This window comes from Pelmatolapia mariae, linkage group LG7 (genome assembly GCF_036321145.2).
Source record: "Pelmatolapia mariae isolate MD_Pm_ZW linkage group LG7, Pm_UMD_F_2, whole genome shotgun sequence".
Lineage (NCBI taxonomy): Eukaryota > Metazoa > Chordata > Actinopteri > Cichliformes > Cichlidae > Pelmatolapia > Pelmatolapia mariae.
The window spans coordinates 50394623-50409172 of record NC_086233.1 but is presented as its reverse complement, the minus strand read 5'-3'; the positions used below and the strand labels follow the sequence as shown (position 1 = coordinate 50409172).

The following is a 14550-nucleotide window of genomic DNA, read 5'->3' as shown; positions in this document are numbered from 1 at the left end:
GTGTCCCGACTGCTTTTAAACATGCGGTAGTGCACCCTGTTCTTAAAAAAAGTAATTTCGATCAGAAAGACCCTGCCAATTATAGGCCAATCTCGAAACTTCCGTTTTTATCAAAGATTTTAGAGAAAGCCGTCTTTCTCCAAATACAGGCTTACTTAGTTGCAAATAATATTACTGACAAATACCAGTCTGGCTTTAAGCCACACCATAGCACTGAAACGGCCCTGCTAAGAGTCTATAATGATCTTCTTGTATTTGCTGACTCTGGTCGCCCTGCCGTTTTAGTTTTATTGGATCTGTCCTCAGCCTTTGACATGGTTGATCATAATATACTCTTGAGGAGGCTAGAGCATGTTGTAGGCATCAAGGGTTCTGCCCTTAACTGGTTTAATTCTTACCTCACAGATAGATCCTTCTCTGTTGTGATGGGAGGATACTCTTCCTCTGTTGCCCCTCTCTGTTGTGGTGTGCCCCAGGGGTCTGTATTGGGCCCTTTATTATTCTCTTTGTATATGCTACCCTTGGGCTCCATATTTGAAAAATACAATATTTCTTATCACTTTTACGCTGATGACATTCAAATCTATTGTCAACTGACTGATGATTTGTCAGCATCATTGAACTCCCTGTACGATTGCCTGCACTGTAAAATGTAATATTGTGTTTAATTAAAAATATTAAATAGGCTGAACTCAATTTTTATCAATTTGTTATTAGAACTCAACTTAAATAAGTTACCAGTACTTTTTATGCAAAAACGCTGATAAACTCAATTAATTTGAGTTGTCCTAACTTAGAAAAACTAAGTAAGCTGGAAGTTTTGCTTCTCTGGGCGGAAGGATGAAAGATGTGTTTTGAAAATGCCACGTGACTACCGTCCTCCTCCCTCGCTGATCAGTCCGCATGTTCATGGTGCATTTGTTATGGAATATGTTGAGCAAACCTGGAGAACCGTCAGCTCAAGATATTATTGTTGTCATTGCTGTGGATCTTTACCTGATACACTGACTTGGTGAGTAAATGTTTACTCTTATTCAAACTGATTTTGTGGCTTCTCTTAGTTTAGCACCAGGTTTATAATCTTGCTAGCTAGTTAGTGTTAGCCTAGCATTGCTGCTGCCGCTGGGCTCATGTTACTTAAAAATTAACACCACAGCCTTAAAAACCTTACATAAAACTATGTCGGTGAAATTTTCTGTTGATCGTTTGAAATAAATAAGTGAGATAAGAGCCCAGACAAAATTCTTCGGAGGTGCAGCCGTTAGGGGTGGGGTAGGTGTGGGGGTGGATAACAGAGCTCTCCGAAAACGTGGAAGCACTTTTGCAAATATGTGATATTTTGATAAATTAAGTAGATATTTGAGCATTACACAGCTACATTCTCGCCTGAAAATATCTTAAAAGGTTATTTTGTGACCCAGAAAGGGTAGTCTGGGGAAAAGGAGGATCGCATTTGTCGGCCACGGTTGTCGGAGCCTGTGCGCACTTGTAAGCGCGGCAATGGCGGAGGAGCGCCGCTAAAAAACGTATTACTTTTTCTGGGTCACAAAATAAACTTTTAAGATATTTTCAGGCGAGAATGTAGCTGTGTAAAGTTCAAATATCTGCTCGATTTATCAAGACATCACATATTTGCAAAAATGCTCCGACGTTTTCGGAGACGTCTATTTTTTCATGCTTTGTGGCAGCTTTTGAACAAGTGTGGCATCTATTAATGTCAAATCTAGCCTTTATTTAACAACATAAGCAAACTGTATGTTACAATGATTGCACAGCCATTAAGGATAAAATCAGTTTCTGAAATATGTTCTGTTTTTTTCTCCCTCTGCTTGCTTCTTACTGTCTTTGAGGCTCGGGACCAGCACTCCTGTTGTTGGACAGAAAGACATCAACTCAGTGGTAAGTATTTTGGTTTTCCAATATATTATTATTATTATTATGTTTTCCAATATATTAGCAACTGTCAGTGACATTTATATTAATCAGGCTGAACTTTAATCATACTTTAGATCAGCCTGTTTTACTTATTGTTTTATTTGTGCTTTGGTTTGGGGAAGTTGTTTCTTCACTGATCTGTTCCTGTCTTCTGTTATTAGACTTGAGATATGACTGCACTATGCTGTTGCTGGTGACTCCAGTTAATTCTACAAGACATGCTGTGTAAGTAAACAAACAACAACAGTTTGGTCTGCATTTCTTGAAAGATCACATCCCAAACTTAGTTTAGAGGGTCTACACTGTATATAGTGAAGTCTGCAAGTTTTCTAACAGCAAAATTTGTTTTGTGCCCAAATCATTTTGCACATCATTAGAATGAAAGTTATTGGCCATGTTTGCATAGCCCTTTTTAAAATGATGCTTTCATGACAATATTGTGTGTTGGGTGGTGGTCACGGCTATCCAGACTGACAATTGGGACATTGAATGTCACCTCTCCGGTGGGGAGGGAGCCTGAGATTGTCTAAATTGGAGTCTGTTCTATACCAAATGCAGAAAAAAATGTTTTAAGAAAGCAATTAAGTTCATGTTCCAAAAAATATGATTGTTTGCTTGCACGACAACAGGAGAGATGAGTCCTCCGTCACAGATGGTGTGGTCAGTGAAGATGGTCGCCTGCAGGTTCAAGCTCATTGCATCTCCAACCCACATCCACTGCCACTGTACTTAAGGGAAGTTAAAGACTTTCTTCTGCACCTACATTTGGATCACCTCGATCCATGACAGTCATTCAGGCAGTAATGCCTGGACTGGAAACAAGCCATCCTTAAAATATTACAACATTCCAGCTCCTGTGTTGGAATGAAAAACAAATGTGTTGTTTAAATTAGAGACTGCACTTGTGACAGAACAACAAATATTTTATTTTGATAATATAAGTAATGTAAGTACAAAACAAACTTGTGGTAGGCCTAAACTTATTTTCAGAATAATTAAATCTGAGACTTTGTTTCATTGTAAGATTATAACAGTGATGGCAATATAATTATTTGTTGTTCAGCAGAACAGTGTCCAGTATGTTGGCTGTTGTACTTTGTTGTGTTTGAAAATAAAAGTTGGGCTCATTTTAACATCATTACAAAAATTGTTGTTAATTATTTTTAATCATATTCATGGTACCACAAATTGTTTTTTCATTTAGTTGAACTTGAAATGTTTGTCAGTAGGTAAACAATTAGTGTTGTCAGAAAGTCAGAAATATCAAGTTATTCTTAATACTGCAGACTTGCAATGTATAAGTTGTCCTAACAGTCATCTTAAGTAAGCTTTACTTAGTTTTTTTGAGGCAACGAGTTTCCATAATTTTTTTGAGTTCTGGGAACTAACAAGGCTGTACAGTGTACTCAAAATGAGTAAGTTGCCCTAACTTGGTCATCTTACATAAACTTGATCCAATTTTTTTGAGTTCTGGGAACAAATGAGCTTGTACAGAGTACTCAAAATAAATAAGTTGTCCTAACTTAGCCATTTTTAGCTAAGCTTTACTCAATTTATTTGAGGCAACGAGTTTCCATAATTTTTTTGAGTTCTGGGAACTAATTAGATTTTACAGTGTGAGAGAGGTTAAAGATTGGCTGTCAGATAATTCTCTCATTTTAAATGAGAAAAAACCTGAAGTTATGGTGTTCGACAGCCATATCCCTCGAGACCAGCTTGTTGCCCTGCTGGGGCCCCTAGCTAACTCTCTCTCTGATTCTATGCGTAACCTGGGTGTCTATTTGGATAGCTCCTTTAAGCTCGATAAGCAAGTATCATCTGTAGTTAAATCTGTTTTTTTTTTCAACTGTGCCAGATTTCTAAAGCTAAGCATTATATACCACACAGGGACCTGGAAAAACATCCACGCTTTTGTGACCTCCAGGTTAGATTATTGTAATTCTCTCTACTGTGGTCTCCAAGCCTTCTCTCTTCAAAGGCTGCAACTCGTTCAGAATGCTGCGGCTCGCCTTCTTACTGGAACTAGAAAATTTGACCCTATTACTCCGGCTCTTGTTGATCTACACTGGTTACCAATCAAATATCGCATTGAGTTTAAAATCTTGCTACTCACTTTTAAAATCCTGAATAACATTGCGCCCAGCTACCTCACTGACCTCCTCAATCTGTACACTCCTTGTCATGCATTAAGATCATCAGGTCAATTACTCCTGGCCCAACCTAAGTTTAGACTGAAGACCAGAGGCAATCGTGCCTTTGCTTCAACTGCACCCAACCTTTGGAATAGCTTCTATTCGAGCCTTGGACTCTATCCAATCCTTTAAATCAAGATTGAAAGCATATCTATTTGACTTGGCTTTCCCGACCAGTTAATACCCTTTTAAACTTTTTAAATTTTAAACTTTTAAATCTTTTATTAAATTTTATTAAATTTATTATTTCATTATTAATTTTACTGCTGTTTTTGTCTTCTTAGCGGATTTTGTATTTATCTAACTCTTCTGGTCTGTTAGTGCCTCTATCCTGTCTGTGCTAGTGCCCGATTTGTACCCTGTTATTGACTTATGTTGACTCTCCATATTACTGTGAAGCACTTTGGTGTGCCTTCGGGTTTTAAATGTGCTATATAAATAAAACTGTATTGTATTGTATTGTATTGTATTTTTTATGTTTACTTCCTATTAAATCATTGTAACTAGTCTACAGTTTATTCACTCATCTACATGCAGTGAACCCGTTAAATATAAGAAGCTGAAAATATTGTGTCAGTATTCAGAAAAAAATTGTATATAAATGTAGAATACTTTTTTTAAAGTCTGAAAACAAAAAGCATTCATGTTTCCAACTACATAAGTGGACTGGCTGTGGTAAAATAGCAAGGTAAGGCATGTCTTTGGTATGTTGTCAAAGCAGAATTCAAAGTAATGGAAACTCTGGCTCTCACATAATTCTAGCGTCTTTTCCATGCTGTATAATTGCTTTGAAATAAACACCAACTGTATCACTGAAGCTTAACAATCTGTAACTCAATCACATCTATGTGGCCAACAATCTTCACTCACGTCCAAGCAGATGAGCGACATTATTACTGAATTCTTTTTTGTTTCATTCTTATACTTACTAATACTGTAACAGCTTATTTTTTCACCCCTACCACTTTTCAAATACTCCATGTGTTTAGTGATTTTAATGAAAGCGTGTTCATATACTGTATCTATATCTACAGTCCAGAAGCACATCTCCACTCTTTCCTATTTTTACTTATTACTACTTCACCAAGAACAGTCAATGTGTGGTTTTTTCCCATATTTCTAACATGCCAATTTACTTTGTTGTGATTTATTATCAGTCAGACCCATATTTGCTTTAAATGACAAATGTATTTAAGACGGAGTGATTTATGTAAGTCTGGGATGGTATGTGTTAACAGCCACTCATAGATCCTACCTGCCGATCTTCTTTTCATTGATATTGCTGTTATGACTGATGAAGCCGAGCTGGTGAGTTTCTGTGTTGACTAAATAATGTGTTAAAGTTATAAATATGACTATTACCAAACTGTACTGTCATTAATAGGGTTGCTTTCTTAATGTTGTATGGTTGTTTTATTTTGTATCTTTCAGTTGACTACCTGGCTTCTGCAAAGGCACGGTTACTGTACTGGTGTTAGCTAACGCTTGTGCAATAAAGCTTGTAAAAGGCAGCAATCAGATGTCCGAGCCTGAGTACGACACAGTTTCATCAGTTAAAACATACCCTAATTTAGTGGGAGTTTACTAAATTAAAGGTAGTTAGCTTAGTAAAAACCGTACAGTCAAAATGCAGATTCTCCTGGTCTTTTTATTTTTAAATTTCACCCTGCCAACTTTATTGTATTTTTTTTAAAGCCCTGCTGGCTATACTTTAATGTCATTGCGGAGAACAAGACAATATATTTAGGGTTTTTGTGATGTAAACACAAATTAAATGTTTAGATTTTGGTTTAGTAGAAAAAAGAAGAAGGAAGAGATGAGACATGAACTGAGCTGCAATTTTTTTTATTTTGATCAGTAGATAAATACTCAAGCTACAATAGCAATTACTTTGTAAGATGTGAAATTATTTTTAAGACAATATGGGAAGAAACAATTGTATGTCACATCTGTGAAGAGACAGACTGTTTCATCACAGCAGTGTGAAACTTCTCTTCCTGCGAACATGATGTCCAGCTCTGGTGCAGTCTGTCTTGGTACAACCACACTGCTCCACATACATGTATGTGTAGGGGACCGTGTCTCCATTCAGGCAGACCAGGTCAGCAGTGCGATTGCTGAAGTTTATCTCCTTACAGCATGAGCAGGAATGCTCCATAGCTGCTGCTGCTTCAGAGTACCTAAAGACAGCAGGGGGCAGGATTATTAATATACTCAAAGTGTAAAGTAACACTTTTTGTAATTTTCCAGGGAAATATGAGATAATAGTAAAGGTATCCTTACATGGTGTAAGTGTTGCAGGATCCTTCACAATATGGCATATCTACCTCCTGGGCAGACTGACAACCGTTGACTGTAATATGGGTTTTCATGGACATTAACTTGCATCCCTTCTCCTTCTCCTCACCTTTTACAAAAAAAGATTTTGAGTTAGTTTCTTTTATTTCTATTTAATGTAAATCCATCCATCCATACTGTTCAGCTTATCCAGATGTCATAGGCTGAAAGGCACGTACATCTTGGACAGGTCAACACTCTGTCATAGGGTAACTCAGACACACAACCATTCACACTTAAATTCACACCTATGGGGAATTTAGAATCAACAGTTAACCTAACTCCACTAACTGCATGTCTTTGGACTATTGGAGGAAGGTGGAGTACCTGGAGAGAACTCATGCAGACATGAGGAGAACATGCAAAGTCCACACAGAAAGACCCCGGATAGATGTTGGATTCACCTTCCTGTTGTGTTAGGGTCAAATCTGACCGATTTACGAATTAAAACACTCATAAATATTGGGTTTTACATCTGATTGCCTCAAGGCATTATGACATCCTCTACACTATTAACTTGAACATATAAAAGTAATGAGCACCTCTTTCATCGAATTTTGAGTGTTTTAATCAACTTTGTCACACCAAATGACCAAATGAAAGACCCACTGAGCGACCTACTGAACGACCCACTGTATGGCCCACTGAATTACCCACTGAACTGAATTTGGTGGTGAAAAAATTCAGTTATATTAATTTAAGAGCTGTTAAAACTGACCGGGAAATTGTGACCAGGAGCACTAAAGTAAGGGGGTGTGGGTGCACACAACTGGAGGGTTCAGTTAAAGTCCCTTCATGATGTGAGGCAACAATGTTATCCACCATGCCACTGTGCTGCCCCTGATTCAAATGTTATATATCAAAATGTTATACTCACAAATTTTGCAACAGCCATTTGCTGCAGTTTGAATTGTGTCCTAACAAGGAAAATATACAACATTAATAAAATTTGTTTCATTTGATTTCAGACAGATACAGTCAATCAATCAAGATTAATTTTTAAAAGCATACATACAGGTTGGCAGTTGCTCTCTTGGAATGGTGGGCAGACAGTCTGCGAATGGCTTGCTGTTAAAGTCTCACCATTCTTGACACAGGTGTAATGTTCACACTTATTCCCCGGTGGTGACCAGGTTTCTCCTTGCTAGAAAGCAGTGAGATAGATGTTTACACAAATCCACACAAACTTAGGAATATTTATTTAAATACATAAATCAACACTTATTACTTGTTTGGCTTAGGTGAATTAATACATGAAGTTCTAAACAGCTTACAGTCAAAAGTTGTTTGGTTCCATTAATGTTGACAACACAGTGTGTCTGTACACACTTCCCGCAGCATTCATCTGAATCACTTTCCACATATCCATATCCCTGTGAGACACCGAGAGAGATGGCACGTTTAGCTTGTGAAACCCTAGCAAGTGACACGCTAAAGCCACCAAAGGAAAACAAACAGGGATGTATGGTGTAAGTGAATATGCCTGCTTTATTGTCTCTTACCAGTTCACAGCTTTCTTTACAATGTTGAAACACACAAACTATTTTTAATAGACCAGATTTTGGGTCAATCTCATTGGCACAGGTACAATCCTGACATGCAATCACAGGAACTGAAGAACCAGGCTGGTAAATAAAGATAAAAAAAGCCATACATAATTATGTGCATCCTTAAAGATAAAAAAGGTGAGAAAATGACAAATCATCTGCTTCTTATTTACCTGGTATTCAGTTTCTCTGTGAACACAAACTCTTTTAGGTTCTAGGGAAGAGTTAGACAAAGATGAGGTGAATTGCATGAAAGTGTTTTATATATACAACCCCACATATAGGGGGTTGTATGTATCTATCTATCTATCTATCTATCTATCTATCTATATATATATATGTATATATATATGTATATATATATATATATATATATATATATATATATATATATATATATACATTAGCTAGATATAGATATATATATATTAGCTTACCACATGTATGTTCTGGACAGCATTTTCCCACAGGGACACTGACAACTGGCTTATATCCAATTGGACAGCTCATACTGGTGACTGGGCAGGTGTTAGCTTGACATTCTGCAGAGATTATGGCACAGTGAGAAACTACCACAATCAAACAACAATCGGGAAAAATAAAATGTGCTTTGATACTACGTCTTACGGCAAACATAGGTAGAACAGCAGGGGTCTGACGGACTGGTCTGGTTTACAAGGACAAACCCAGGAGCAGAGCAGTCTGTAGTGGCTGGTGGTGGGCACACCTTAGGCTTGCAAGTCACAGTCTTGGTGGATTCTTCACAGACGCAGTCTTGGCATTTGTACTCAAATCTTTCATTGAACTGAAAGAGTAAACCACAACAATTAATTATTTGTCTCTTGTAAGTAAACAAGATTTAAATTTTATCACCCCATTAGAGCACCTTGCTCTGGCACTGCAGGCTTACTTGTTGTTCCTAGCGTATTTAAAAGTAGAGGTTTTGAGGCCTTTGAATTCAGTTTGGATTCAGGAGAGAGAGACTTTCTCTATTTTTAAGATTAGGTTTAAAACTTTCCTTTTTGCTGTAGTTAGCGCTGAATCAGGTGACCCTGATTCCTCCCTTAGTTAAGCTGCAATAGGCGTAGGCTGCTGTGGATTCCCACGATGCACTAAGTATTTCTTTTTCAGTCACATTTCACACTCAGTATGTGTTAATAGACCTCTCTGCATTGAAGTTATTCATTTTTGGATTCCAATGTCAGGGGCTAGGTCTGTGGCCCAACGTTTGTTTTGGTATTTTTGATTTTCTTATGTTAGATTGTATTAATGCAAAGTTAATGCGATATGGCAGCCTCACTTATGTCAGTCTGTCCCCGGGGCAACTGTGGCTCCAACTGTAACTTGCCTCCACCAGTGTGTGAATGTGAGAGTGAATGAATAGTGGAATTGTAAAGTGCTTTAAGGGTCTCGAAAAGTGCTATATAAATGCAATCCATTATTATTATTATTATTATTATTATTATTATTATTATTTAGTAATGGATTAGTTGAGTGTTATTCTAGTTTATGTTTCATCAATGTCACCGTGTTCATGAGTCTTTTCCTGTTTGTCATGCGTGATCTCCTTGTCTATCTAGGTTCCCTTTTGCTGTGTTTCCATGTTCAGTGTGTTTAATTTTGTTTCCCCTATGGCCTCAGATTCTTTTGTGTCAGCTGTGTTTCCCCGGGTGTTTCCACTTCCCTCATTACCCTTTAGTGTATTTAAGTCCTCTTTCTTCCTCTGTTCTTTGTTGGGAGTCTGTTGTATATACATCAAGTCAGGTCTGGTCAAAGTTGTATTTCTACTGCTCAGGTATATGATAATACTTGTGTTTTGTTTTTTCATGTTCATGTTTTGCATGTACCTGTTCAGTTTCATATTTCATGTTCTGGTTATCATAGTAATTTAGCTGCTCCCACATTAGTTTCTAGTTTAGTTTTGTCTCTGTACATTTTGGCTTGTCTACCATTTTTGACATCAGCCCAAAATAAACAGCCCACTTTTTGTTAAAGATTCAGTTCCATCTCTCCCTTGTCTGCTTTTTCCACAAATACACCAGCCATTCTGGACATGGCATTCCACAGCATGTCTTTTGTCCTGTCTTCCTTCTCTCAACCCCAACCAATCATATCAGATGACTTCCCCTCCCTAAGCCTGGTTTCGTCATGTTATAAAAGGGAGTTTTTCCTTCACACTGTTGCCAAAGTGCTTGCTCATAGGGGGTCATATGATTTGTGATATGATGCTGTATAAATAAAAGTGAATTTAATTAAACTGGAAAAAAAAGATGAAAAATGCTCACCTCACGAGGAATGCCCTCAGGATCAAGACATCCTGTTGGAAAATAAAAGACACAGCAGAAATATAACATATAGTTAAGTCAGTAGTAGTACAGTGGGATGCAAAGGTTTGGGCAACCTTGTTAATAGTCATTATATTCCTGTATAAATCGTTGGTTTTTAGAATAAAAAATGTCAGTTAAATACACACACACACACACACACACACACACACACACACACACACACACACAGACATACAGAAAGCTGTCTCAGAGATTTAAGCTGTCTGTTTCCACATATTGAGAAAATGGAAGACCACAGGCTCAGTTCAAGTTAAGGCTTGAAGTGGCAGACAAAGAAAAATCTCGGATAGACAGAACTGACGAATGGTGAGAACAGTCAGAGTCAATCCACAGACCAGCACCAAAACATCATCTTGCAGCAGATGGAGTCACTGTGCATCATTCAACCATTTGGCGCAATTTACACAAGGAGATGCTGTATGTGAGTGATGCAGAGGAAGCATTTTCTCCACCCACAGCACAAACAGAGCCGCTTGAGGTATGCTAAAGCACATTTGGACAAGCCAGCTTCATTGTGGAATAAGGTGCTCTGGACTGATGAAACTAAAATTGAGTTATCTGGGCATAACAAGGGGTGTTATGCATGGAGGAAAAAGAACACATCATTCCAAGATAAACACCTGCTAATGTGAGATTATTATATCATCGTATGCCACGTTATACCCCTAATTATACCCCTAAGAGGTGATAACTATTAGATTTATTAGACTGATTATTATTGCAGACTTTCTGATTCGTATTACATTAGACTGCTTATTTATTTTTAATGAATTACATTGTTTATGATGCATTATACTGCTGAGTTATAAGAAATACTGTTTTCAGAGAATCATGACCTTATTTTTCTGATTACAAAGAGAACAGAACATATCGTAGAGGTTTTCTGCCCCATCTCATCAGGAGGAGATAAAACAGAAAGCCAAGGCCGTCACTTAGGCACCGTAAGAGAGAAAGAATGTTAATGCTTAGTTTGGAGGGGGGCTGAAGTTATAAGAATGTGAGAAAAAGACACGTCAAGATCAGGCGGACACCCTCCCGCGCTCATCTCCCCTCCGGATGGTTTATGCTCAAAAGTGTTATATGGAATAATGAGAATTGTATGGAATAAAATGATTGTTGATTGAGCATTTATACACCGAGTGTTGTCCTTCCTTTAGCTCAAAGATGAAAGAATTGGAAGAATTTAACACTACCTACAGTAAAATATGTTGGTGGTTCCATCATGCTGTGGGACTGTGTGGCCAGTGCAGGGACTGGGAATCTTGTCAAAGTTGAGGGACACATGGATTCCACTCAGTATCAGCAGATTCTGGAGACCAATGTCCAGGAATCGGTGACAAAGCTGAAGCTGCGCTGGGGCTGGATCTTTCAACAAGACAACGACCCGAAACACTGCTCAAAATCCACTAAGGCATTCATGCAGAGGAACAAGTACACCGTTCCGAAATGGCCATCTCAGCCCCCAGATCTGAATATTATTGAAAACCTGTGGTGTGACTTAAAGAGAGCTGTCCATGCTCAGAAGCCATCAAACCTGAATGAACTAGAGATGTTTTGTGAAGAGGAATGGTCCAAAATACCTTCAACCACAATCCAGACTCTCATTGGAACCTACAGGAACCGTTTAGAGGCTGTAATTCCTGCAAAAGGCGGATCTACTAAATAGTGATTTAATTTCTTTTTTTGTAGTGCCCAAATTTATGCACCTGCCTTATTTTGTTTAAACAATTATTGCAAACTTTCTGTAAATCCAATAAACTTCATTTCACTTCTCAAATATCACTGTGTGTGTCTCCTATATGATATATTTAACTGACATTTTTATTGTAATGACCAACGATTTATACAGGGAAATGACTATTAACAAGTTTGCCTAAACTTTTGCATCCCACTGTATGTCTTGATGAATGCTCAATCATCCAGGTAAGGAAATCCCACAAAGGTGACTCTTCATCTGCATTTATTTTCTGTGTGAGAAACCTGTCACTTTGATCAATGGTTTTTGATCAGTGGTTGTTGATCAATGGTCATGACAATTTGCATATCAATGATCAAGGAACTGACCTCAAAGCCCACTTTTCAGTCAGTGGGCTGTGAGTTCAGACATTGTGCAAATGCACTGTTTATAAGGCTGGGGAAAATGAGACAGAAGAAATCACTTGGATTACTTACAAAATGTTTCTCCCACTAAAAACGCCTCGTCCACATGGACACAATCAACTTTTTGTGGTCAGTAGTAGTAAATAAAAAATCTAAAAAAATACTCACCACATTTTTCAACACATATTCCAGACTCCTGGTTAAAGAGTTTCATTCCATCAGGACAGAAGCAGCCCTCAGTAGTGTAGTTCATAGTTGGTTCACTGGGACTGTAAAGCAAGATATAGTGAAACAGCAGTAAAATTACATTCAGTTAGGGTGATGCACAGTGTCACTCTCACTTATTGCCACAATAAATGTATGCATTGCCACTTTTTGTTATGGCTATATTGCCTGCTTTAGCATAGTTTTGAGAAACTTACTTGTCTTCACAGGTTGGTTGTTCTACAGGACCACATGGCTTGTAAACTTTGCCTGATGGGCACTCACCAGCTGATGAAGAAGAAAAGAACTTCATTGCTTTGTGTGTTTGTATATGTTTTGGTTTTTGTATGCATGATGACAAGTTGTCACTCGTGATTCCAAACAATCCAAAAAATTTACAAAATGATGGAGGGTTGCTTACCACACAATGTGGTGTGGTTCCTCCAGTAAATGCAAACTCCAGCCTGAGCACAGGCTGCAGCATAAGTCTGTAAACTTGTGCACTCCACTGCTGGGTTGGAAACATGACAGCTATCAAATACGCAACCTCTGTAGAAATTTTCTGGAGAGACAAATGGATGGCACTCTGCAAAGACACTGTTTTTAAAAAAAGAAACAAAAAATAAAAGTATTCTATTTAAAATTGTGAACTGTTAATGGTACAGGGATAAAGTGTTGGGATTGATCAGATAATGTTTACCTGCTTTTAAGCAGGTCACACATGGAGTCTGGTTTGCATGGAGCTAAGGTAGGTGGTGGTTCAGGGGCACTGGTAGGTAGTGCTGGTGGTATTGAGCAGTTGGGTTTGTAAGGGTCTTCAACAGGCCAATAGTCAGCCATCACCGCACAGCTTTCCACCAGCTTACCTCCAGGTAACATGCAGTCATCAGCTTGGTTATTGTTGCATGTTCCTGACAGCAGTAATAAAAAAAAAATAATATTGCAGTGTAACCTCAAACTAAGGGTTGAAAAATCTGATCACTTCAGTGAACAGTCTTACCACAATGGCCCTGTGTGTTTTTGCCAAAGTACTGGAATGGAAGGGTTACACTGAAGCCAGTTATTCCAAATGTAATAACCACTTTTAGTCGAGGAATCTCTAAAATCAGGTTCAGACCTGAATTAACTATCTTAACACCTTGTTGAGAATAAGGTAGTTTCAAACTTTTTCCATTTTGCAGTGCCTACAAAAGAATAAAAGCACCATATGTAAAATATGTGTGTGTGTGTGTGTGTGTGTATACTATAAAAAAATAAGCAGTCTTGCTTATTTTGCAGAAAAATGCAATGAAATATTGGCAATCATATATCCAACTTCACCTCCAGTTGTGCAGTTCCAATAAGATTATGATTAATGAGTGTGATGACTTCTGATACATATGCCACTGTTATTGATCGTGGACAAGAAACATCTTCAGTTGGATCACAAAAGATGTTGTCAATATAAATCTTCAATTTATGTATTGGTAAAATCTCTTTCATCAAAATATAAGTGCAGTTTCCTTGATAACTGTAGAAAAGTCCATCAAATGTGATGTAATGCGGATCTCCCCACCCTTCACATACACCTGAAAAGAAAGTAAAAATGTTAAAGGTAGGAAAAAACAACATCAATGGAATAAATGTTTTTAACCACAGAATAACTTACAGTCACAAGTATAATATTGACAGCAGTAGTACTCGTCATACACAAGAACTGGTTTCTTTCCATTTGTGCAGGTTATGTTTTGAAGAGGTGGACATTCATATGGAACGATTTCTATTGTGTTGTTCTCTATGCATTTGGCCATTGTGCAGTTGCACAAATAGAAGGTCTCGTTTTGCTTTAAGAACATGGGAAAAGGTTGCAAAAATGAAAGAAAGTGAGCCACTAAACAAACCAAAATA

At 37.8% G+C, this 14550-nt stretch overlaps 1 protein-coding gene across 1 annotated transcript; it reads right to left on the bottom strand.

Annotated features, from left to right (window-relative positions):
- Positions 1 to 6099: 6099 nt before the first annotated feature.
- On the bottom strand, positions 6100 to 14480 carry LOC135933274 (intestinal mucin-like protein). The gene is made up of 17 exons (XM_065471351.1): positions 14312 to 14480; positions 13984 to 14231; positions 13664 to 13847; positions 13364 to 13574; positions 13085 to 13260; positions 12882 to 12951; positions 12628 to 12728; positions 10297 to 10328; positions 8639 to 8816; positions 8449 to 8553; positions 8185 to 8225; positions 7967 to 8089; positions 7739 to 7837; positions 7480 to 7608; positions 7342 to 7381; positions 6411 to 6534; positions 6100 to 6307 (listed from the first exon to the last, which is right to left on the bottom strand). Exons 1-17 carry the CDS (start codon positions 14451 to 14453, stop codon positions 6100 to 6102), a joined length of 2211 nt encoding a protein of 736 aa, XP_065327423.1. The 5' UTR covers positions 14454 to 14480.
- Positions 14481 to 14550: the final 70 nt, after the last annotated feature.

Excerpts from the sequence above, each read along its gene's own strand:
- LOC135933274 (XM_065471351.1), bottom strand. The coding sequence starts at position 14,453 with ATGGCCAAATGCATAGAGAACAACACAATAGAAATCGTTCCATATGAA. Across the intron at positions 13,848-13,983 it reads TTGGAACTGCACAACTGGAG|GCACTGCAAAATGGAAAAAG; the intron begins GTGAAGTTGGAT and ends ATTCTTTTGTAG. Across the intron at positions 8,817-10,296 it reads CTGAGGGCATTCCTCGTGAG|TTCAATGAAAGATTTGAGTA; the intron begins GTGAGCATTTTT and ends TTACTCTTTCAG.